The sequence below is a fragment of the Diadema antillarum genome, unplaced genomic scaffold (assembly GCF_040938485.1).
Source record: "Diadema antillarum isolate AM-2024a unplaced genomic scaffold, OU_Dant_1.0 seq00000854_RagTag, whole genome shotgun sequence".
NCBI lineage: Eukaryota > Metazoa > Echinodermata > Echinoidea > Diadematoida > Diadematidae > Diadema > Diadema antillarum.
Window position 1 is genome coordinate 2,186,323 of NW_027271725.1, and position 26,833 is coordinate 2,213,155.

A 26,833-nucleotide genomic window follows, 5' to 3' on the forward strand; every position below is an offset into this window, starting at 1 on the left:
ATTAAGTAATTTAGTTATTCATTTATGTTTTTTTTTCAGGCAATTTTCAGAATATGCTGCTTAACGTTTTGGTCTAACTCTCAAGTCCAGATTAAAACAAGAGTAGAATTCTGGAAAAGGATAGGACATTTGTCCAAATGTGTGCATGAGCTGATTGCTAACTGGCTTACTATGACTGAAAGTGTGGCTGCATCACAATGTTGCAGCACAGTGCCATTATTTCCCTTCATTTACTTCACATTCTAATCTTTCTACAAGGTAAAGAGCATTATTTTCATATCATGAGTCATGAAAAATATTACTGTGTAAATACCCACGATATCTGGATTTTTTTTTTTTTTTTTTTTGGGAGGGGGGGGGGGGTTCCAAGAGGAGGATGTGGTCACCATATCAATGTGGGCTCTGGAAATATGCACTATCAGGTTGAATTAAAATCAACATTTGAAACAGGGTTGTAATGCTGTTTGTCGTGCTATTTGTGATTCCCACAATGACTAATGACCAGTACCACACATACAATTGTATTAGTACTCCCTAACTGCATACTACTGTACTTCCAACTATTACCACTGATTGCAAACCTCCACTAGTACTGTTTTCAACACTGATACTGATAATTATAAATACTTTACATCTAAATATAACTCATAGATATATCATATATATATAATTTGCCTTGTATGTATTGGTACTGGCAGTGGTGAGAACACTAGTAATGGTACTAATGCTTACACTTATTCTTACGAAACTAAAGTCTGTTTGTTGTCGCTCCATGGTTGTGCCTACAGTGCTTTATACTGATACAAGTATTGATACTCGTATCAAAGCATACAAAACCTTCACTGACTCAAACTTAATTGCTAGTACTAAATTCTACCTGGCAAATATTAATAACTTGTATAACTCTCAGAACTAAAACTAGTTGCAAGATGTGGCCCAGTGTGTTTAATTTGTCAAAGCATGAATTTACGTGTGAGTTTTATGATGAGCTGAAATTATTTACTGTGGCAGCGAGAAGTTAAAGTCTGAAATTTGTATCCATGGCTCTCACCTACGTAGGACCATTTATTATTATTGTTTTTTATTGCTGCATTATATGAATGTATATATTAATTTTTTTCTCTGTGTCTTTCTTTCTGTTTGTCTCTATTTTTTTTTTTTTTTTTTTTTGTGATACAGGTCAATCCCAGAGACAACAAACTCCTCTTTGAAGTGTTTGATGAAAACAGACTGGTAAGAATATTCCTGCAGTTGTCTTGTTTTATTCCTCTGTACTTTTTTTTTTTAATGTGACAGACCAATGCTGGATTATCTGGAATATATTTATGAAAGCTAAAAAACAAAAACAAAAAGCAGCATAAATTCAGAAGCGCACAGTACCACTTGTGGTCATGATGATTGATGCTGATGGCAGTGTACCATAAACATGGACTATTTCAGAATGCCAAAATGTATACATGTTTCATGCAGCAAGAAAATTTGGCAGAATGAGCAAATGTTTCTTCATTTTATGTTTGCATTTGTGCATACTTCTTCTCTACATGTACATCAAGATACAGTGCTGTATAAACCACACTTGAATTACAGTACACTTTGCCTGCATAATAATCAATGTTTACTCTTAGCTATGCTGGATCACTGGCCCAGACATAAGCATAACTTACTTTTATACGACAACTTTATCTTTTTTTTTTTAAATGAACATTTTCTTCAGTTAATATGTTTTGTTTCACTGAACCCTTGACAGCTTTTACCATCCAACAGATCTAAAACCTGTGCAATTCACCTTATTCAGTTGGCTGTGAAAAACATAATGGTTGCATGAAAATGTCAACTTGAACAGTGAATTATAGCAGTGATAATGACCAGAGTGATTATACTGTCTATTATATATATACTGTATATAGTATAAGTATAATTATAGTATATACATTGTAGTATATAGTATATAGGGAGAGATGCACTGGAAGCTACATATTGTAGGTAGACATACATGTATAGAGAGATAAAAGTACATGAAGATGAGTATCTATACTGTGGTAAATGGATACATAGATGTATTATATAAATAGATGGATAGATTATTATTACCCAATGTTGATGGGTTTTTGAGAAATGCCAGTATAATGTGCTCCTAATAACTGAACCTGTGATATATGCATTTCATGCAAAAGAAAAATGCCTATAGATTTGAAATACATAAAAATTTAGTCAGAATTGCCAGCAAGTACAATGTCAATGGATTTGTGTGTGTGTGTGTGTGTGTGTGTGTGTGTGTGTGTGTGTGTGTGTGTGTGTGTGTGTGTGTGTTTGATCACATAATATGGGTATGGTACCATCATTCCAAAATGTCTGCTGTAGATAATGCTGTCTTTGTTGAAATGATGACACGACAAAAGTACTTAAAACAAAAATACTTCATAAGAGGAAAAGGTTGTAATGTTCCCTGCTGTGCTGGAGAGTACTATTGCCACTCACAATGATTATGCCTTCATCTATGCTACATTGATATTTAAAGATGTAACATTATAGTACTAGAGACAAGAAGCATTAAGTGTGTGCCAAGCAGAATATGCATGATTAATTGCAGTATCCTACTGGTTCCAAGAAGTGCACTGACACAGATGTCTTTCTATGAGTCTTGTGTGTTCAGTTTGAACACATCCTTCATTCATCACACTAGCACAAGCTGATCCCCTGTCTGTGTTTTAATCATACCCAGAGTTTGAAGTGTACAACTCTCTTCTGAGTAGCCCATGTTAGGTACGGTATTCCGTGCATCACAGTGCAGTACAAAGCTGTGACTGTACCTCCCAGTGACTAGTACGGTTATTTGCTGTGTACTCATCATCATCATAAATCTATCAAGGATAGTCATACTCAATTTGAAGCCTGTGTTTAATCTTTGCAAAAGCACTACAAAACACATTGCCAAGCTTTGTTCATGTGTGACCAGTATGTAAAAGAATGTGTTTGCACACATAAACCACACACATGCAGATGGGGTCCTACCAAGAGGTGTAGTACCTCCATGTAAAAAAAACAAGTTGACCTTAATTTACAATGTATGTGTGCATTGAGTGAATGCAGAAATATTGGTAGTTCAAACGCATCAGTGAAAGTTTGAGGAAGATCAGACAATTGATTCGAAAGTTACGCATTTTTACAGTTTTGGTGACTGTCTGATGGATAAGGAGACTACACTTCATGACATCATTATGGACAACAATATACAAAGAAAATGTATAAAGTAAATTCTGTATATTTTCACTTTTCTAGCATAATGAAAGAGCACATGACTTGCCTCTTTCAGAAATCAGGGGGAATGATGTAATTACCCTTAACATGCACATCAGTAACAAATCGATAGTATGTTTACTTTTCATAAAAATTAAAATTTGACGAGTTCTCTTATATTTTCTTTATATTATTGTCCATAATGAACTTCTCATCCAGCAATGACGGCACCAAAACTTCAAAAATTCATAGTCTTTTGACCAATTGTCTGATTTTCCTCAAACTTTTACTCCTGTGTTCTACTGATATTGCCGCTTTCACTCAATCCACATTTACATGTGGGCTTTGGTTTCTTCTAAGTTTGAACTATGTTATACAACACGCCAGTGTATAGTATACAAATATCGACTGCTGCAGAGGGAGATGGTAAAACTATTTGCACCGAGGTGATGTCTCAACAGTGCTATGTCCCAAGACGAAGTCGAGGGACATGGCACTGTTGAGACATCACCGAGGTCAAATAGTTTTACCATGGCCCGAAAGAAAGCAGTCGATATTTGTTTTATATCCCTCTCGAGCATTTTACTAGAGTACTGACGGTTCCCTTTTGGAAAAATGTGCAGGTTTCGTGAACGATAAATCTAACGTTTATAGGCAGCAGCAGTGCGTGCAGCGTGTAGCGAACAACACCGCTGCGCTGTTGTTGATTCCTACACACGAGCTACACTACAGCGTGCAAAACTCCGAAAGATCGAGGAGGTCCAGGACTACGTTAGAAGTAGGCCTAAAGCGGCTTCGTTACCCAGATCATCTTCAAAATCGGTTTTAGTTTATTCCTAATTCGTACCTGATATGGTGTCCTCCTGCGATCCATTCTTCCGTTACTTGAAGCAGTCACTTTGTCAATTGAGCTGAATGCGTTGATCACACGTCCACTAACGTTACATACACACCCACGCCATCGCACCACAGATTTCTGTGATGCTGTCGCACACCGCGCGCTCCGCGCTCTCTTAGCGCTAGCTAGCTAGCTACAAGCCACAGGACTGTCGCTCAAAAGTATCGCTACTACGCGCACTGCGTACATTCTTAAGTGAGAAATGTAGATATCGATCACATGATCACGATTGGGTGCAAATCGTGGATTCCCAAAAGTACTATATCACGCTGGCTAGTAACCAATTGCACCGCATCCAGCTGCTCGTAGCTAGCTAGTAAAACTACACCATGTTCGTGCTCTGTACAATCCTATGGCAAGAAGCTTTACATGAGGGATATAATACTGTATATGCCATTTATGTAGGGAGTCTAATTTCTAGCAAATCAGGACTTCCCGAAAAAATTTCACAAGTGGTTAGATTCGCAATCATGGATTGGAATAATGAATGGAGAATGTATGCATGCATGTCACATTCATGTTGTGTTCACAGTTGACATTTTACTATGTTTGAGATTAACACCTGATTCGCAAAATTCGCAAGAATAAAATCCTCGTGAAATATCTGACATTTACAGAAGTATTCCTTATTTTGTAGCTCTGTTGTGTGTTTTACATGGTAATGAGATTTAGTAACAGGTTTTGTGAATCTACGACATACCCAAAACAGCTATTGGTCCCTCTTGAAATGTGGAGAAAAGCTTCTATTGAGATAGCTATTGTTGAGGAATACTCCTTGCCAACCATGCCATAGACCATTTCATAATTAACTCATGCGCACATTTCGTAAAATAACCTTTCTTGTTTCTCAATTGTTTAGGCACTTCACCCTTTTTCGAAGTGACATAGTGTATAGGTTTGCCTGACATAGCAATTTATGGAGTCATGCTTAAACAAAGTACAGTTTGTCATGTACTTTGTGTATAGACCAGCAGGTGACCATTGGGAAGCATCTGTGTATTGTTTTGCATTGAATATATGAACTTTTTTTTCTATCATTATTTCCAAATACTAGGCTCTAATGAACACGTTGTTGCTGTAACTGAGTGTAAGGTGGCTGTGTTAGCAAGCACTATTTATAAGGATTATAAGTACAAAGTTGTATCATCATTACATCAAAGATGATAAATCTCAGTTATGCTATGGCAAATGATCCTTTTTATGTGGAATTGTGAAGTGGAACTACGAATGGCTTATTGTTTCGTACAGATGACTTTGTGTAGTTTTATGCCGTGCCACCCCCCCCCCCCATTTTTTTTTTCATTATCTACAAATGGAACTTCAATGACACAGTAGATCCTCTAAGTTCATACAGTAGGTATAAAGCCTGTAGACCTTGAGGAGCTGAATGGACCACCACTCCCTCCTTCACCCCCACACACTTGCACACACACATCTGATACCTAGTGTATCTAGGCAAATGATTCATGAAATTTTTAATGGATTTAATTTTGTGTAGAAGTAATGGGAAGGGCTCATACACCTATAACCTTCATGACAGTGGCACGTGCAACATACTTGCCGTAGGCACCTTACCCCAGTGCCTGGCTAATAGTCCGACACTGTGTGAGGAAAATCACATCAGAGTTTGTGTTCATCCATTAAACACTGACAGTGCAGAGTAGGGTTTTTGCGTGACCTCACATTTCTCAACAAGGTTTCCATCTTTTTTATTTTTGTTTGGGGGGGGGGGTGACATATGCTATAATACTGTGGATAGGAAAGTATAAAAATATATTTGTCCGTGCTGTAGTAGCAAATGAAACTGTCAGGGTAGTAACTGTAGCAGTACATGTATTAGTACATTGTACATTGTAGCTGTAGGTATACAACTACTTAGTAACCAAACCAGAAACATTCGTGGCATGAGACTTTCTCAATTGGAGCCAATGGTCTTTTTTTGCGGTATGAAACTTTTGTGAATTGGTGACTGGCATTCAATGCATTGTATAGACAAAAACTTTTGCTTGCGTTTTACTTTCACGAATGTTGGCTCCTCGTGGAAGTTTCATGCATGCAAACATTGCTGGTTTACAATGGTACAATCACATAAGTATTTCTTGCTGTAGCTTATGTATTTACATATCAAGAAGTAAACAGTACATGTATGTACTAATCCTGTACATGCTGTATATTTTATGGTGTTTTTTAATATTCAGGAATTTAAGAACATTTGAAAATATTGCCTCTGTAATAAACATAAAATTTATACATTATATACATCATATCGGAGGAAAAAAAAATCACTAATTTTCTCTCTTAAAAGGATGGCACTTCTTTCTCATTCTGTTAATGTGTGTCTTGATCGTGGATTCACCCACCAGTAAAATTGTTTTTTAAACAGGTTCCAATTTATGCAATATTATAAATACATGTAGAAAATATATGGCATAACCCATACACTAGAAGTAGTAGTAGTGGTAATAATAATGATAATAGTGGCCTCTTATAATGCGCTGAAGTCCATCAAGAATGATACTCATAGTAGTAGTTGTAATAGTAGTGGTGTTTTATTATTAGTAGTGTAGAAGTACTGGTAGTGCTGCTTGTTATTATTTGTTGTAGATGAAGCAATTGGCATGATTGAACAATGTTTTTGTTGTGATTCAAACTTTAGAAGTCATGCCGTGGAGTTTTAATTGTTGTTATTCTGACCTTAATATGCTTATTTTTCTGTTTTCCCCAATTTTCTTCTATATTTTCTTCTCACAGACCAGAGATGACTTCTTGGGTGTTGTGGAAATTCCATTACACAATCTACCAGTGAGTAACAATGACATAGATAGATATACTTCTTCTCTGAAGTCACAATAGGATTATATACCAAAATCCCTAACTTTATGTATTGTGCCAGTATTCATCTAAAAAATCCAGAATATAATTACAAGGGTCATTTCAAGTTGAGACATGATTCCTGTATGACCAAACTTAGTACAGAGCACTCCCGTTATAACGAACACGGTTATAACAAAATTCCGATTACAAGGAAGTAAAAGTTCGGGTCACAACGTTATCCACTCTATGTATTTTTATTGTTTATTTGTTCGCTTGTAACGAAATTTTGATATAACGAAAGAAAACTGCCGGTCCCAAGGACTTCATTATAACGAGAGTCCACTATGTGATTTGAGTCCACTGTCTACAAAACAATCTAACATCTGAGACTAGCTTTTAGTATAATCAGTATCTAGGCAGAAGTGATGATTGTCCTCTTATTTATTCCTATAGTGATACCTGAGGAGATAAATGTTTTAGAGCAGCTACTCAGTTCCTAGATCTCTGTTCAAGCTAGCTCAGCTCTTATGAGATCTACCTAGAAAGAATTCAAGCAGTCTTTCTCATGACTGTCTCATGGTGACATCATGAAATCTTTTTTTCACGCGCACACCCCTTGCCCATTCAAGCCCATTCTTTCAAACAATGTATCATACACATTTACTGCTGAGCCTACAGCTTCTCTTAATGCAAGTGTTAAAGGAGACCTCTGGATGATTTTTAGCCTTTTTATACTTTTGAGCAATTTTAAATTGGTTAAAGTGGGTACAGAGTTTTAGAATTTATAGTGTGATGGGATGAGGATTAAGAACGTTTTCAGAATTTATATCAAATCACATTGAACAAGGATGATGACATTGTAGCTTCACATAAGCATGCAGAAATGGGAGCCCAAGGAAGCAGAACAAAAGAAGAAGGCATGAATGAATTGTACACAGATAAACTTGTTTAGCAAGCGATGTTGTAATAGAATTTTTATGTTGCTTACATTTCTGAAATATGTGAGCTACCTCAGCCATCATCCTTGTTCAGTATGATTTTTTTGGGGGGTTTTCAGAGTATTGGTTTCTCTGCTCAAGGACCAAAATGAATTTTACAAATCTGTACATGGAGCTGTGAAATTATGAAAATTGTGTGGACTTCCCTTTTAAAGAAAGAGAGTCATGCATTTCCTAATACTCCTCGTGTTTTAGTGATGACAGATGCTGAAAATTAACTGCTTTCCTACATCTGAGTCTGTTATGTTGTTATCTAATCCATGCAATATCATGTCATCGAGAAATATATTGGTCCACAAAAGATTGTTGTTGTTAGTCAAAGAATGTTATCATTGTTCTGTTTTTTTTTCCTTTTATTCATGTACATCTACGTATATCCAGACAGTAGGACCAGGCCAGGAGTTACAAGACAAGGGATATGTTCTGCGACCCAGGAGGTAACCATCACCTTTAAGAGGAGAAGTACATGCCTGAGAGCAAGAGGGATGATATATGAATACTTTCACATGAATACTTGCCTCACTCCAGGCCCGTTCTTACAAACAAACACTCAAACACACACACACACACACAAACAGAACAAAATCACAAGCAAAGACAACAAAACTTTACACTGTTTTCAAGGTTTAGAACTAGAAGACACATATGACCGTGCATCATGATACCAGTTGAAAAATAACCAGCCAATATTTTCAGTGAAGGTCACATTGTCAATAAAGAACATCTCAGGGATGCATTAAAATATTATTCATCAACATTAGATACTACAAGCCCAGACATATGTAAGTGGTAGATAAGCCAAACTGAAAAATTTACTATTGAGTATAAGGGCCATAATGTTTGTGGGTCTATTGGAGTGCAGTGCTCACTTGTTATTGTGCACAGGGCAAAAGTAAAAAGTGATTGTCAAATGTAAAAGCAACCACTTTGAAGTGATTGTAGGGGTATCCTGAAGCTTGGTATATCCTATATTCACAATTTTAAGTTAACAATGTTACTGCTGACTGTTCAGAAAGGTGTTTGTTTTTTTGACATTTTCATGCATCATATGGAAATTGGAGAAATCCAAACTCCATACCATAAATAATGTGCTACAAACAGAGTTGAAATCTTTCTGTTGCTGTAGCTTTCATTTTACACAAGGGAAATAAAATAGTATCTATGTACACATATATGTGTGATGATAGTGATATCATTTGTAAGAAAGACCTAGTTTTAGCATGTTAAATATTTCATTTCTGTTTGTCACATTATAATGGTAGGGAAACATATTCTTGGATAATGTGTGGTTATCATATGTATTCAGCACAGCATGCTTAGCTGTACAGATGTGACTTTTATGACATTCATTAATTCGTACATCACACAGATGGAAGTTTGTTGAACTCTGTTTAAAGGTGTGGTTCTGTGTTTTGTTTTGCTTTTGGTTTATTGCCATCTCCGTGGTCCAGTTCCAGATCCAGGGTGCGCGGCAGTCTCCGCATGGCTCTGGGGTTTGTCCATGAGGAGAACGTCCCGGACTTGGAGGTTCAGCAGGAGGAAGAGGAAGAGGAGGTGATTATCGAAATACTTGGCTACATTGTAGCATGTTAGTCAGAGAGATACTGCAAAAGCTGTTATTTTTGTTTACATATATTTTTGCAAATGAGAGGGTCACAGTCATTTTTGGGAGATGTTGTTTTTGCCGTTTGACACAGAGGCTTTCGTAAGTGCAGTAATGCCTGTCCATTCACTCCACAGCTTTACTGTACATATACTCAGTACTGAGGTTCGTTGATAGGGAGAGATGCATGTACATTAGACATACTAGCATATTTGTATCTGCCCAGCTATGGCCATGGTTTTGCCCCAGCTCAGAAGGCGCCAAATGCCTCACATGTGTTACTGGGGAGTAGTTGAAGAGGATATGTGCATATGTTTAATGCCAAGTGCAGATGGAATGGTACAGATGAAAACACATGGGGGCTAGTATTTTAGAACCCTGCATTGGTGAGCTTAGAGTCAAATATATTTTTACATTTGTTTAAAACAAAAACAAAAATAAGATGATATATTGTACGCTCTGAAGCTGTGAGTTAGCTAAATTCACACAGAAAATTCTTAGTTGATTATTAAAAACAAAAATAAAAACGATGGTCATGCTATAGTGAAGAATACATGGTGTTGGTGATTGGTTGACATAATTTAAGTGGGCCACAATGAATTATTTTGTCTAAGCTGTGTAGTGCATTTCTTCTCATAATGCTCAGGAAATCACATTCAACCAAAGGAATTTCTATCTTTAATTTCATTTTGTTTTCTATTTGCTTTATAATTTCCATAGCTCAGGTTGACATTGCTACGCTCACGTGGCCCACGTTCGGTTGGTTGAAATCACTGCGATTTAAGTTTTTTTTTAAAATTTCCATCCCAACTTTGTTGCTCACTCATTTGGGTGTATCAACTATTAGTAGCATGTGTTTTCATTTTATTTCGTTGATTGTTTCATTTTCTTTTTTTAGCGACACCACAGATGCAGTATATGAATGATTTTTTTTCTCTCCTTTTTTTTAGTCAGGCATGCAAATAATAACAGACATATGACGTGAAATGATGTTTTTCTTATCTGGAGAAATGTTAAACTTGCTCACATCACACATTTAACATGACAGTGGTTGTAGGTGCAGTGCAATATTCTGTATACAACATGGCTACAAATCATGTCTTCACACATTGGCATGCATGATATACTGTACCCGCCAATTCACACGCAATAAATATGTGACCGTGCATCACAAAACCTGCAAAGAGTTGCATAGGTTGAATTTCCAGTAGACCTTAAAACATATAATTTGAGGTCAATTGATGATGTAGTGTTAATGTGCTTTCTGGCAAGAGTCACCCTTTTCCTATCTAAATGCACAGTTTTGAAAGCATAAATTAAGTATAATTAGTGATTTTACAGTTTTTATAGACCTTTGTTTGTGGAGGGAGGGGGAGGTTTTGGGTTACCAGCTCACTTGAGTGGGTTGAAAACCCCTAAATTGTAAAATTAAAAGAAAATAAAAACCAGGAATGCTGTGAGTAGACACAATGCACATTAGTGAGTGTCTGCATTTCGCAAATCAAGAAAACTCATGGTTCAATTTTCTCCAAACTTGGCAGGTATTATTGCCAATGTGATAGAATATACACATGAACACCATGCCCCCCTGGAGATCCCCCAAAGCTCCCCAAGTCTGCTCAGTGCTCCTTGGATTATAGCCTCCAAGAATGTGTAGGAGCTGTACTTGCGATACTGGGGTGAGCACTACACTCAGTGGGTCTAGCGCTCGTTTTTCATCTTCTGCCTGTGAGTTGCAAAATCATGTGTATGTGAAGGAAGTCCTACGAAAGTTTAAAAGAGAAAAAGATAGTTTAAAAGAGAGAGAGAATAGTTAGCAGTAAATGAAATAATTTGACCTGTCTTGAATAGAATGTGCTAATGTCTCTTGTTAATCCGATAATCCCCTCACAGTGGTTGCCATGGAGTTTTTAATCCCCTTTGCATTTTTACACACATTGAAGGGTGACTCATTGCACATGAATAGAGCCCTAACCTCAAAGCTCCTTTTCTCTTAGTAACATGCCTGCATGTTTGATTGTAATTTGCTTATTTGGGTTGGTGAGGGATATCCAGTTTTGGTGAATTTTATGTCATTTCAAACCTGAGAATGGCCTCATTCAAAATTTGACTATCAAAAAGAAAATGGAAATGGTTTGAGCAACTTTTTGTTGATTTTGTGATGCAAAGTCACATATATTTGGAGTGACTTACCTTCTTCACAGCATTTTCATCTTTGTTATCAATGCAGGATTTGTGATATGCGAGATGTTCTGACATGTTAGGCTAGTAAAGTTGCATTACACTTTTTTTGAATACAATAATTGATCAAGTTTACCAGGATGTGTGACAATACAATTCATTTACAAATTTTTGAAGAAAATCTTGATAAAGGTCATGGTCTAAGGCCAAATGTCACATTTTATACAGTAACCCAAGGAGCATGAAATGCAATTGCATCAAACTTGGCATGTAAAATGGAAATGTGCTATGGCAGGAAATTATCTTACAATCATATGATTGCTGGCAAGCAAGGGAAGCATCTGTCAAAAAGCAGAGTCTAATGTTGAAATATTGCTATTTACTCAGTTGCTTATTTGGTTATAATGGTATAAAGATTGGTTTTCATACAGATGTGGTAAAGCTTGCGTGATTGCTATGATTGTATTCAAATGAAATACATTGATTAGAATGCAAATTGTGGGAAAACATCAGGAGTTAAAGATCCTGATCTAGTTCTAAGCTTCCATAAACTGCCCAGGAACTAAAAAAGTAAAAGACTTCAAAGCAGTATCATTATGCTTGGCTTATTGGTGGAATATGGCAAGGGTCATTGCTACCCAAAGTTATAACAAAATGTGATGGTCCCAATAAGCCAGTTCGGAGATAGCTCATGTGCACATGGGTACAAATGACCTTTCTTTTCTCTCAGTTGGTTAGGAACTTTACTCAATTCAAAGCGACATATTGCATCAGCTTGTCGAATATAGCCATTCATGGAACTCATACAGTATTCAAACAAAGAATGAACCTGCGTAGATCAGGTGACCAGAATGGTTTGCCAGTGAACACTTGGGAAAGCATCCATTTCATTGTGTTGTATTGAATGAATTAACAAACTTTAACTGTTAGCATTGCCAGATACCAGGCTTGCTGTCAAATGGATAAACCAGCAGGCACCACTTATAGGGATTACATGAATAATCATTACATCACAGATGCTTATCTCAGTGAATTTAAAAACCTAACTGTCTCTCAGTACAAATGAACTTTTCCTGCTCATACGCAAAGTGGAACCCCGGAGTGGCTTATTCTGAAAATATCACCACACTATGTACACAATGATATAAAAAGCTCTTGGGAAGATGTCATAGAATTTGGTGGAGGGCGGGAGCATTGCAGAGCAACTGACAAGTTCTTAAACATTGTGCAGTTAAGGTCAGTGCAGGATGCACCTGCAAAAATAAATCAAAACAGCAAAAAACAAACAAACAAACCAAAAAACAACAACAACAACAAACACAAAGTAAAAAAACAATGGAAACAAGATGTCAAAATGAGATGAAACATCCCCATAGTATACTTCTGGAAAGTGAGATCATTGCAACCACATTTATTCTTATTTATAACTTGTCTCTTAAAGAGGAAATCCATTCCAAAAATGAATAAGCTTCAAAAGAAAGAAAAAATTATTCCCTGCAGAACAATACAAAAATGACAAAAAATGGATGAGAAATAAGGAAGATATGACATTTTGAAATTTCAGATTTTTTCAGAAAATATTTCTTGACCAGTCCTTATAAATGAATACTCAAATGAGCAAGCCGATGATGTCATACCCTCACAATTTTTCATGTATATTGTATGTGAAATTCTGAAAAAAAGAATTGTTCTCTTTAGCTATTACAAGTAAAAGCATGTTCCAATACCAGGACACATCAGAGTTAACATTTGTTCTTATTTATTTTGGGTGGTTTTCAGGCAAGTTTTATATTCATATGCTGAATTATGAGATTTTTGCCATTGCTGTATACGAAATGAATAAGAAATTATGAGAGCATGCCTTTAGTGTCTGAATGAGATAAACTTTTAACTACACTTCTTTACAAATTTTTTGTCAATGTGTTTTTGCAGTGACAATTGATATGAAATTCTTTATTTTTCTTTTTGTGAGTTTTCATTATCATACGTCAGAAGCTCAGTGATTCATATCATCGCTGACTACACATCTCCATGTGTCGATCAGCTAATTCTGACTAGACATCCTTTCACATAGAATCTAGTGCAATTGAGTTTTACTTATCTGTACTCTAAATTTTGCATGTGCACTTGGTGTAGTCTGGAATAATGTATCCAGAAATACATAATTCTGAAGTATGTTATGTGATGGAATGATACACATGAAACTAACCAAGGTAGAGGAACAAACTAAACAAAAAGAAACAAAATGCCCCAATGCACTATGGCTAGATAAACACCTGTGCCTTCATGTACTAGCATTGTAAGAAATCAAGATAAAAAGCAAACAAGGAGTAGACCAGCAGGTTGTTTGGGCTCTGTTGTTGTTATATTGACACAAGGTACCTGTCAAGGGGTAATCTCGAATGAAACTACCTGGTGTTGGTGATTAAGTCTTGGTGTGAGGAATGTTAATTGATAGAAGTTTGATTGTGAAGTTTTTTTGTTGCATTCCCCTTTTTACCTTTTTAAAATGTTTTCTTTCTTTTCTTTTCTTTTTTTGTACAGCACCATGGCCTGATTTTATATGCGCAATTTCTGGCAAAGAGAAAATACAGCACTTCCGTGATACTTGATACTGGCTTATTACCACGCAGTAGTGCAAATTGATTGTAAATTGATCATGTCAATGCAGGAAGTGGTAGAATATTTTCCTGTATCATATGACCGCTGAGAGGGCAGAGACCCAAGTTTGAAAAAGTAAAGGGGAAAAAAGCAGAAGCTGGTCAGGTGACCCTCAATGTACTTCCCTTGAAGTTTACAATGGAATGATTATTTTAATGTCATTTTGGCATTCATTCATCACACATAGACAACAGGTCAAACTAACACATACCTAACACCAAACCATTTGGAATCTGGAGGAAAAATTCCAGATTTTCACCCTTGTTAATCCAGGTGAATGGTGCAAAATTCCTCTTTCACCCCCACCCACATAACAAAATTGCAATGTAATGCCATGCAAAGGAGAGTGATATCTTCAGTCTGCAATAAAATGCTTCTGGATATATATACAGATTGGTTGAGAGCTCTGCACAGCAAGTAAGAGGTGAACCAAAGCAAAAAAGGGGTATTTGCAGTCCAACATAGAGAAATTCATAGCTACTCTTTTTTTTTTTTTTTTTTTTTGCTGACATGAATAGATAATAAAATCCTTAAGCATGAAAGTCATCACAGATCACTTTTACAATAATTTGATTCTGCTGCTTCCAGATGTATGACCTCTTTACAGAGAACACACAGAATTATCCTTACAGTGTTGCAGAATGAGGAGATATGTATGATTATATATTTACATAAAAACTCATGTGCAGTTCCTCTTCATAAGAGTTGAATGTCCCCAGAAAAGGCACTCATGAGTCTGCATGTCGCTTGAAAAGATGGACAGAGAAAAAAGAAAGAAAGAAACAAAAAAATCAACAACCAAAAAACATTAAAATCAAAGACAGAGAAAAAAAAAGAACAAGATAAAGCCTAAAGCAATTTGAAGCAATGCAAACCTAAGCAAGGAGTAAATTAATGTTTCTATTTTCCTTCTTCTAAAAGTCTTTTCTTTGTGACTTTTCACCTCCAGCATGACTGGGAGATAGTGGATGCCAATGCAGAGAATGACCAGTCAAGGGGGAGGAGCCCGAGTCGGTCGCAGGTACAGCCAGTCACACCCCAGGGGTGGGAGGAGCGTGTGGACGCCAATGGCAGGATCTACTATGTGGACCACATCAACCGGCGGACGCAGTGGGAGAGACCCACAGCACCGTAGGCATTCCCATTTGTCATGTGTGTTTGTGTGTGTGTGTTCTCTGTGTCTGCCTGTGTGTGTCTGTCTGTGTGTTTGGCTGTGTTTGTTTGCTTCCAAGGTAAAAAAAAAACACCCCAAAACACCATTTCCTTAGTATTGCTTGTATTTTTTTTCTAATCATGTACTAGTAGTAATCACTGTTTATTTGCTATTCAAATTCATGATATGTGTTGAAGTTTTGAGCTCCAAATAAATGATGAATAGATGGAGGATAAGTATGCTCTATTGATTTAAACATTCTTATGTGAAAAGATCTTTCCAGTAACTCAAGCTCAAAATATCACTATAAATTTAATGAGACAATATGGATTTTTCCTCTTGAGAAGTTGAAAGACATTGATGTTATCATTGCAAAGGGGCTATCCCTGTCAATAATGAAAAAAAATAAATAAAAAATCATGAAGCATGACCCCAAACTCCTCACATCCCTCCTCTTGATGTTGATCAGTCCACAGAAATTGAAAAAAATAGAAGATTGCATTTATTCCCCCAATAATTTAAGATGACAGTTTCCAAAACATCCTACATGAATGTGACCTTTTTATTCACTTCGTCCTTGTTTTGTGGACAGGAGCACGACAACACCCACGAGAGGGGCCTCCCAGACGGATGCAGCGCGGGCACAGTTCTTGGCCAGGCGGGTGATCAGTGTGGAGGACACGATTGAGGGACAAGATGATGAGGACACGGGGGCAGTAAGTTGACTCTCACCAAGTCAAACAGGAGTAACAGTCATTTTTCTCTCTATTTCTTCAGGTTTATTTTTATGCCTCTGCTACAAAGTGGTGCAGGAGGCATTATTTTTCCTCTACTATCTTCTTTTTCTTCATCTTTTTTTTTTTATCTCCACCTTTATCTTTAACATCTCGTTCTTCTTCTCTGGCTCCTTTGCATTCTCGTTCTTTGACGTCATCATATTCTGTCTTCTCCTTTTTATTCTTCTATTTCTCTTCTTTTTCTTATTACCTCCACCAAGGGAGGAGATTATGTTTTCATTACTGTTTGTTTGTCCATGTGCAAAATAACTCAAAAAGTTGTGAACGGATTTGGAATAAACTTCATACAGGAAAGGCTGAAAATGACACAAGGAACAGATGATTGAAATTTCAATTCAATCATTTATTGTCTGATTTAAAAAATACAGAAAATCTTCCTCCACTGGCAAGATAACAGAGCATTACATGACAAGAATAACAAACAGATCACATATATAAAAAACAAACAAACAAACAAACAAACAAACTGATAATTAACAATTTAATAAATCATCGAACGATATATCGTAATTAATTAGACTGAAATACTAATGAAATGAAATGAAATTTGGTAGTGATCTGGAAATTTTATGGATTTTATTTTATTGGGAGTTCAAGCTGTGCTTTTTTGAGATTTTCATATGCGTACTAAACTGCGCGCTTTAGTTTCTGTTAGGGCACGCTGGGTGCGCTGCGCAACTGCATATTAATGATGTGATAAAAGGCTTGTACATTGGGAAATCGGGCAACTTTCAGCATGCATATATATGGGTGGAAATAACTGATCATTATGGAAGAACTAGATAGTGGTGGAAAGTAGCTGCTTGGCAGATGTCTGCACTCTCAGAGTGCTTCTCTAGTTTTCTTCTACTTTCCTTCCTCTTCATCTTCTCCCTGTTTTCTTCCCCTTCTCTTTGTCTTCTTCCTTTGTTTCTCATTATCATTTGCCTTGAGTCCAGCCAACCAGAATTAATGAAGAATATGTGTGAAATATGATACACCTATGGTTCTTTAATACTACATTTGTTTTTGACTGAGTAGATGAGGGAAGCATTCATTTGTGATACACATTTGTCTGATTCCAGTCATCTCATGTATTTAAAGATTGACCTATGAGGTGTGTTGAACAAGTTAAGGACTCTGTTATGTTGTAACTTAGAGCAAAACTCATATGGAGAAGTGTGTGCAAAGCTGTTATGATGGTAGATGTCTATAAACATGTTGACAATTTTATGTCAGTAGAGAACTGAACATTAGAGACAAAAGCCTGTATACTATTAAATGCATTTGTGACATGTACATAGAATCTCGTTATCATGTAATGTTAACTTCCTCTTTGCCTCAATCTAATTTCTACAGGCAAATGCACAACAGAGCGCAACGGTAAGCAGAACTCTTTGATTCTAGAATAGACGATCCTTACTTCAGACTGTTACAAAAAGAACTTGATTTCATGCCACTTGTCAATGCAGAAAGGTTTTGTAGTTATGAGGACTTATGGGAAAGTGAGCATGATTATTACAAGAACACTTCGAGTAAAATTGTCAGAGAGCCTGTGATCTATTTCTTTGATTCTCAGTTACATAAAACTTTTGTGAAAAAGGAGGAATTCTAGAATCAGACCCCCATGGAAACTCACAACAGCTCTTAACTCGGAGAGAGTGAATGTTCCTTTCTTCATTTTTATTTTCATCTGTAAATGAGAAAAGTATGTTGAATTCTAGAAACTTTTCACAAGGTGCATAGCAAACTTCAAAATTAAATATATACCTACATATGCATGCATGCAAGCGTTTTTGGTTCTTGTGATCTAAATTGTGATTCATATAATGTTCTCACCCAATGATGATTTACCTTTGTGCTACTTAAATACAGCCCACTGCACCACAAGCCATCATTCCGGCAGCAGACGACCCCCTCGGAGCATTACCGGCCGGATGGCAGATGCAGAAGGCGCCCAACGGCAAGATATTCTTCATCGATCACAACACGAGGACGACGTCGTGGGTAAGTGGCGATGACTGCGACTTGTTGTAAAGTTTGACCTTTCTTGCAAGGTCAAAGTTCAAACAGGAATCCTCTTGGAAGCCTCTCTGACTCTTGCCATTTATTTCATTTTTTTTTTTGCTTCATGTTTCTCTGTATACGTAAGAGTAATTGTTGTTGAGGTTGCTTATGGATGTGCTGTAAGAACTCAAATGACGTTTGCCTGCTGCACTTCTCTGTTTAAGTAGAAAGAAGACTCTGATAATAACAAATTATCAGCAACACATATTCCTAGTCTCATCCGAAAGATGAAATTATCTATACAGCAGAAATTCTAAGTCAGTGTTGTGTGTGTGCATTTCAGAATGAAGAGAGACAATTTATCCTAAAATGAAATATTTTGATATAAATATTTTGATATCATAAGTGAATATTCATCATCGGGAAATTGAGATGATGGTTATGAATATTTGTGTAGTAATTACATCATTTGAAAAATATTCAGAAAAGGAAAAATGCTTCAAAAGTGGAGACAAGATTATAAAATAAATGTCCCCTTTTGTTCTTTTTGTTTCTTGGGTTGTCATAAATGATCTTACTTCATGCAAAGCTGTCAACTAGTGTATCTTTTCCAATATTTAAGTTATTTCTTCATCAAAAAGAAGAAAATATGGGTTTGTTTTACATATTGTTGTTTTTTTTTCTGAAATTTGATTTGACATTGATAGTATGTGCACTTTTCCCATTTTTAGCTCACCTGAGCCAAAGGCCCAAACCCCCCAAAATTAAGGAATCTTTAAAAATCTTCTTCTCTAGAACCAGAAGTGATAGAGCTAAGTGAATACTATGAGTTAGTACATTAATGACTGTAGTTCTAAGTTTGTTCATAGCAGATCCGGGGGTGCCCCCTTTGGGGTGGGGGGGGGGGGGGATGGAGAGATCCAAATGTTGGAGACCTAAATTATACATTTTCATCTTCTTCTTGAAAACCCCATGATGGATTTTCACCAAACTTGGCAGGTGGCATCCCTAGGGGGTTAGAATGTTAAAATGGGCATCATGCCCCACCTAGGGGGCCCACCCCCCCCCCCCCCAAATTAAGGTATCTTTGAAAGTCTTCTTCTCTAGAACCAGAACTGATAGAGATAAATTAATACTATGAGTTAGTACATTGATGACTGTACTTTCAAGTTTGTTCATGGCGGAATCAGGGGTGCCCCCCTTGGGACCCAAGTGAGGGGGATGGGGAGGGGTCCTAATGGGGCCTAAATTATACATTTTCATCTTCTTCTTGAGAATCCCATGACCCATTTTCACCAAACTTGGCAGGTAGCATCCCTAGGGGGATAGGATCTCAATTTGTTCAAATGGGCACCCTGTCCCACCTGGGGATCAAAATTTGGACCCTAATTGTACATTTCCATCTTTTACTTGAGAATGCCTGGTCAAATTTTGGTAGAGCTGTGTGTAATTTAGATTAGTGACTGCGTGAAAGGTGAACTTGCGATACTCAGGTGAGTGCAAGACCCCCGGGTCTCTTGTTTCACCAAACTATGATTTATGCCTCATGCATGTAAGTTTTAATTCAACTGTACGTTAGGATAAGTGTTTCTAGATCTGCAGAGGTTGACACCCCCTTGCTTACAATATTTTCCAATGCATCCTTTTAAACTTTGCAGGAAGATCCCAGAAAACAGAGACACCAGGATGAGTTAGGACCACTACCGGTAAGTTGGATGGGGTTAGGGCGGGGTTCAAGTCTTCTGACTTGAAAGGAAACCATTGAGTCTGGGTAGAAAATGTGCCAATGTGTAGTCGATTGTTAAAGTTACCCCTTTCCTGCTTAGCAAATTTCTCCCAGGAACTCACACTTATGGCACTGTAGTATGGAAGGCATGACTTGTAAAATTGGGAATGAAAAGCCGGGTGATCTTTCTGAAGTCGTACCCTCAAACTGTCCCTAGTAAACTCCTGAGCGTACACTACATGCGAACTTCCAGGTGATGCTGTAGTATGAAAGGCATCAGGGGTAAACTCCTTGGTGAGGAGTGAAGGTCTGCATATCAACAATGTCTTGTGGGCTGTTTGGCGCATGCACCCTAACGTGTACTTGCATTGTAAAAGAACGGATGGGAGCAATTCATTTGGGAGCTCACTCCTTACTATGAAAGAAATTCTCTGCGAGTATTCCGTGTTTGTTTCCCCATTGAATCTCTCGGATGATCACCCAAGTGACTAGCGTGAAAGGGGTCTTAGCTTGTTGCCAGCTTGGAGATAATAACGCCTTTAATACTGTAGGAATGTGAAGAGAAATGGGTAGCCATGTTCCCCTGTCTCATTTGATTGTTAAAAGTATGGCAACCCAGACCTCTTGACAGAGTGCAAAATCAATAGGCATGTCATCCTTTCTCTCCTTAACCTGCAAAATGTCCTCCAACCATCCGCTATTACTCTCTGAAGTTTTGTGACATTTGTTTCTTGATTCTGCGACGTTCAGAGTCATGCAGACGTAAATGAAGTGTAAAATGTGGAATGGTTCTTTTGTTATGACAGCAAAGACAAATATTGAAGATGAAGGGAAAAAGGTAGCATGTTTATAATATGAAATGGGAGACTGCAGTATCAGAACCAGCTTTCCTGTTGGCATGTACATACATGTTGTGCCAAAAAGCAAAAATATATATTTTTGTTTCTTTGCATGTGTATTCTTTCTCTCATGTGATAGTAGAGTTGTCTTACATCGATAAAGTAGCATTGCCAGTACTAAATGTTCATTTGAATGTTTTACTCTTTTGTCAGTGCAAAAGTGAAAAGAAAGCAAAATAACAATGATGTTTAAAAGATAAGGAAGAAAGCTCAGTACGAAGGTTAGTGTCTGTGTTTATATGTTTTGTTTTCTTCTAGGTAAGAAATTATGATGTATCATTAGGAATATTTCTCTCTTTTTTTATCCCCCTCAAAGACTGGATGGGAGATGAGAGTTTACACAGATGGCAGAGTCTTCTTTGTGGATCACAGTAAGCATTAATAATTATTTACTCTTCATATCACCCCAGTGACAAATCAAACATCTCAGCAGTGTGCTGTTGGCTAGTAATGTGTATTGGAGTATTGGTATTGTATGTGCAAACAAAAATTTCCCTTGATTTACGTTGAATATGTGTGTATGTTGTGGATGAGGGCTGAATGGGGACAAACCCTGCCAAAATGAACCAACCCCTGCCCTTGAGCTCCTAACCAACTTTGGGTTCGAAAACACCACTTTTTGCACAAACTGTACCGTAGAATAGCTTCTCATGTGCTGCCATCTTCTGGTCGCTCCGTTTCTGTAGACTCTGTAGACTATTCAATACAGCGCAGACTTGTGCATATTTGTTGAATTGATTTAGTACAGACAGGTATCATATCCATACCAGATGCTGTTTATACAGTGGCAGTGATTATTAGTTACAAGGCAGTATGGGATGGTGCCAGCTCAAAAAATATGTAACAATGACTGGGATTGGGATCCTTTTTCTTTCTTTCTTTTTTTTTTTGAATAAGATTCCCTTCCAAATGATACCTGAGTTGGAATATTAAACTTTTGTCCCTTCTCTGTGTGTGTATTTGTTGTTTTGAAATTAGACATGAAGCAAACAAAATATATATGATTTGTATTTATCATATGCTTTGTTCTTTCCACTCAACCCAGCTACCAAATCCACCCAATGGGAAGATCCAAGGTTGCAGAACCCAGCAATAGCAGGACCTGTGAGTCACTCTGTTCTGAAGTATCTTTAACCTTTGTGGTTTTGTGTTCTTGAAATCTGTTAAATATTACCTGTAACCAGTGCATGTAACAAGAAAGACAGTGAGCTGCTAATTGTTGAAGTGCAGAATCATGATTTTAACGTGATTGATTTACGTCTTATGGCTTGAAGAGATGTAAGGAACCGAGTATTTTGACAATATTATTGAATGTTCTGCAGTCGTCATAGCTGTGTTGTTATTTGCAGTCTTTCTACCATCCGCCACACACTATAAGACTCATGACTATACGACTGACAAACTTTAGATCCAAAATAAATCACAATGGTCTCAGAATAACACACTTGCTTATTTCAGATCCAAAGTCTGTCAGTCGTATAGTCGTGAGTTGTGTGGTGTGCGGCGGGCTTTACAATAGTGAGCCAGGAGCCTTCGGTAACTATGTTGAGGGACTTGGCGCCAAAGATTAAGATTCATGTCCGTTGCTTCCAAGCATTGTGCAGTCAGTGATGTTTCTTTAGTACTAGTATTATTTCATCCCCTGTGTTGCAAAATCACTCTGCTCTCATGTATGAGGCAGGCAAGAACACATGTGCAAACTTCTGCACTATCAAATCTTTTAGGCTGTCATGCCTAGTCTATTACTATGCATCTCCTGTGATTATTATTGAGGTCTTCTGTTTGTACAAGCTTTGAGTACGTTTCTACAATGTTTCAAGTACCAACAGTAGATTTTTTATATTTTTTTATGCATACATTTGTAGTGGCTCAAGATAATGTTTAGATGTTGTCATCTTCACCATACAGGCGGTACCCTATTCAAGAGACTACAAGGTGAAATACGACCTGTTAAAACAGCAGCTAAGAAAACCAGTGAGTACATTTCAGTGATTTCTTGCCATACGACCCTTGTTTGTAGACCCCACTGTGTGGAGGACTGAATTTTACAGAGACTTGTTGTGATAGCAACAGTCATAGCAACAGCCAAAAGCAACATGAGAAATAGCTATGCCAGTCAGTTGTTATTGCTGTTGTTATTTTTTTTTTTTTGCCTGTGTGCTACTATAACTCAGAAGACTTATGTGCAGTTATAGAAGTATTTGTGCAGTTTCCATGTCTCTGTATGATGGACTTAAAGGAATGGTGCAGTATGTCTTGTTATTTTATTCATCATCTTCAAAGAATTGTCTGGCATTCCCCTATCTCCATGCAAAGTTGCTCTCTGAAATGGCTGGTTTGAAAGTGACGATTCAAAAGTAGTGACTTCAAGCTGTTATATGCATACACGCTTGGATGTTGGATGCTTATTGCTTGGGTGTTTGTCTGGATGTGATGTATGGTCTCACATGCGTTACATCTAGACAGCATGTAACATATTTCCCCCACTTGTCCAAATGGGCATTTAGACAAAGCCTGATACTTTGCACTGGCAAGGCCATATACTTTGTCTTGGTAAGGCCTTATACTTTTTACTGCCATCTACACATTTATTTTACTTGCCTTCCAGTGAGTTATAGCTACCTCAGGTTTGATGACCAGTGGCAGAGTTATACCCTGGCTTGAGGGTTAAGTAGGTTGACACCTGTATCATTTTTGAATGATTTGGAATCATGTGCTATTTTGAAAAGTGTAAGATTATCCTTTTAAAAAGAAATCCCTTTTAAAAAGAAATGCAGACATTTTCAAAAACAAACAAACAAAGAAACAAATAAAGACAGCCCAGCTTTTGACTGTTCAGTAGACTCATAGAATTACATGAAAACTTGCTCTCTGTCTGCAGAACAATATTCCCAACCGGTATGAGCTGAAGGTGCATCGGAACAACCTGCTGGAGGACTCGTACCGAGGCATCAGCAGCGTCAGGAATGCAGACCTCCTCAAGGCCAGGCTCTGGATTGAATTCACAGGGGAGACGGGTCTAGACTACGGAGGCGTCGCCAGGTAATGAGGTGCCCTGACATAGGGTTCCATGTTTGTGGGAGTAGGACCACCTTCTGACCAGGAAATCAAGTACCATTACAAGAATGGTGATGGGCCATTAGAAACATTACCAAAATAATCTGTGGTTCAATTTCTATGTATGCACTGCCATCTGCACCCACATGAGTTACAATCTTCAAGTTAAGCTCTGAATTCTACTATTGTTTTCTATTCCTTTGTAAGTTTGAATATCTTCGATTTTCAAACCAAGGTGTATTTTTTATGTAGTAAAGATGTACCACTTTTCAAATGAATGTACAGGGAAGTAAGATGTTAATTATGTCATTGCATAGGTGTTTGCATGGTGATTCTTAAAATTCCTCATTACTTTGAATCATTTTATCTCACATTTATGTCAATACAATGTTCTCTTCCCACAGGGAGTGGTTCTTTCTTCTGTCCAAAGAAATGTTCAACCCTTACTATGGACTCTTTGAGTATTCAGCAATGTAAGTGCTATCAACACACCTTTTTTAACCCGCTACAGGCAGTGTTATTTTGATCACATTTTTCAGTCTAAACATGAATAACTGAGACAACATCTTGAAAATATGGGTTGTAAAATGCAGAGAGCAAAGAGGTCTCAAATCAATCTGGAACGGCAAGGATGCACTTTCCCGATTATGTGTTTGCTGTGCAGCTTGAACATTAGTCAAGGATGTTTTTCTTGGCCTCAACTTGCAGATTGAGAAAGTAGATTGTGTTTCTGTGTAATTCCTGACCATTCACTGAAGATGATTAAAAGAAAAAAAGATCTTCTAGTGGCTTTTGTTGTCCATGAATTCAAAAGGTGAAAATATGACGAGGCCCAAGTAATGATATTATCACTAAAGTGGCATGCCAACACAGCTATGTGGTGTGATGTACATTTGTTTATCAGAAGTGATGAGGTTACAGTATTTACTGTGAATTGTGTTTACTTTTCACTCTTCTCAAATATGTTTATGTTCAATAATTTTTATTGCTAGATATGTCTTTTGTCACATTTCTTCATCAGCACTTGTTTTCTCAGATCCTATTGTCTTGAATACAAAATGAAAGACAGATGAATGAATCAACCATTAGTCCATAATACTCTTGACGATGAAACGTGTAATGTAAGTGGGTTGTGTATATTATTCCTCTGATCTTTTTTCATAACCTTGAAGGGACAACTACACACTGCAAATCAACCCTGACTCTGGAATATGCAACGAGGATCACATCTCCTACTTCAAGTTCATCGGAAGAGTGGCAGGAATGGCTGTCTTCCATGGCAAACTCCTTGACGGTGAGTTTTGGCAGCCTGGAGGCATTTTTTTTTTGGGGGGGGGGGGGGGGGGCAGAGGAGAGGGGAGTGGGGGATAAATTATGCTTAGTCCCATGTTAGAAATGTGGTGTTGTCAACTGATGCCTTCCAAGTTCTCTTGATATGCATGCTTTGTTTGGTTGATTGCAGTAGGTTGTGACCACATGGCTCTAAATTAGTGGAAATATTGTTTGTGACAAATTTCGTGATTTCTCTCAATATTGCAGCATTGCACGGTTAATGAGTATTGACTTACAAAAGGAACAAGAAGAGATTATTTGAAGTTCCTTGTTTGTTTGTTCATTTCCATCTGAGAAGATGGCTGGATAGCCCATATTCAGCTACACTAAGCTGGTCTTCCATGGGGTCCAGGTGGATGTTAGGCGGGACCACTTCACCGGGTTAAACACCCTTGAATGTGATGTTCTCTTATCTTGTATTGTGTTTAGCATTATAAGGTCTACAATTCTGTCAGTATTTCTTCACAGAACCAAAAAAACATAAAACAAAAACAACAAAACAAAAAAAAATCACCAACTATAATTGGATAGTCCTTGTAAACATTCACTTAAAAGCAAGGAAAACCTACCATTCCACATCTGAATGTTTGCCCATTTATTAGTTCTATTCAAAACAAAATACAGGACATTTATGCAACTCTCGTTTTGATAATTGTCAAACAAACATGATAATGTCTACCTGTGTGTTTTGCTTCTACTGTGTAATGTAACAATCTCTGACTGTTTAAGGAGTTAAAATGCTTGAAGTCAATCTCATGTTTTGTTTCATTTCTTTCTTGTGGAGATGTTGCCTTCATGTCTTGGCATTTACTCTTGGTTTGTGTAAGTGCTGTGGAACATGTATGCTATGGCACATGCTTTTAGCATCTCTCTCATGGTCACTATGTTCAAAAGTTGGGTAATGATGATGATAAAGTACACCTCTGTTTTTATGTTTTGTTGCAGCTTTCTTCATCCGACCATTCTACACGATGATGGCTGGCAAGCCAATCACACTACAAGACATGGAGTCAGTGGTAAGCACTCATATCCTATTGCTCTTGATCTGGCCAATATGACTTTTGATTGTATTTTGTGTCCTCTAAGCATCATGAGGAGGGGGGGGGGGGGGGGGGGCTCAAACTAAAAACTACTATTAGCCCTGATCAACCCTCGCTTTGTTTGTTTCTTTGTTTCTCTTTTTTTTTCTTTCTCTCTGTCTCAATCTATCTCTCCCTATCATTGTATATGTATATAAATAGACCAGCATACATTTATACTTACATACAAGTTGAATACTGTATATGCCACATATCTCACAGGGTTTTTATTTTCATGAATTTCACAAGTCAGGCAATATTTGCAAACTTAACAACACAGAAAAATATTTTCTCTGATCCCAACATAATGCGATGTGTATGTGTACATTTTTCCGTTCATCATGAATTAATCCATTCGCAAAATTGTTGGAAATTCCAATTGCGTGGAAAATTAGACTCGTTAACTGTATGG

The 26,833-nt window shown here is 37.3% G+C and overlaps 1 protein-coding gene across 1 annotated transcript in view; it reads left to right on the forward strand.

Annotated features, from left to right (window-relative positions):
* The window catches only part of LOC139740464 (E3 ubiquitin-protein ligase NEDD4-like), a gene marked incomplete at its 3' end in the record, with an annotated part of 60,072 nt that extends 33,714 nt beyond the window's left edge, over nt 1–26,358 (forward strand). The window contains exons 5-20 of the mRNA XM_071651058.1: nt 1,180–1,233; nt 6,887–6,937; nt 8,329–8,384; nt 9,399–9,501; nt 15,342–15,523; nt 16,138–16,261; nt 17,681–17,704; nt 18,197–18,328; nt 19,987–20,034; nt 21,270–21,324; nt 21,999–22,057; nt 22,862–22,927; nt 23,835–23,995; nt 24,415–24,483; nt 25,183–25,304; nt 26,288–26,358. Of these exons, the coding sequence (XP_071507159.1) occupies nt 1,180–1,233; nt 6,887–6,937; nt 8,329–8,384; nt 9,399–9,501; nt 15,342–15,523; nt 16,138–16,261; nt 17,681–17,704; nt 18,197–18,328; nt 19,987–20,034; nt 21,270–21,324; nt 21,999–22,057; nt 22,862–22,927; nt 23,835–23,995; nt 24,415–24,483; nt 25,183–25,304; nt 26,288–26,358 (1,377 nt within the window). The remainder of the gene's footprint in view (nt 1–1,179; nt 1,234–6,886; nt 6,938–8,328; nt 8,385–9,398; nt 9,502–15,341; nt 15,524–16,137; nt 16,262–17,680; nt 17,705–18,196; nt 18,329–19,986; nt 20,035–21,269; nt 21,325–21,998; nt 22,058–22,861; nt 22,928–23,834; nt 23,996–24,414; nt 24,484–25,182; nt 25,305–26,287) is intronic.
* Nucleotides 26,359–26,833: the final 475 nt, after the last annotated feature.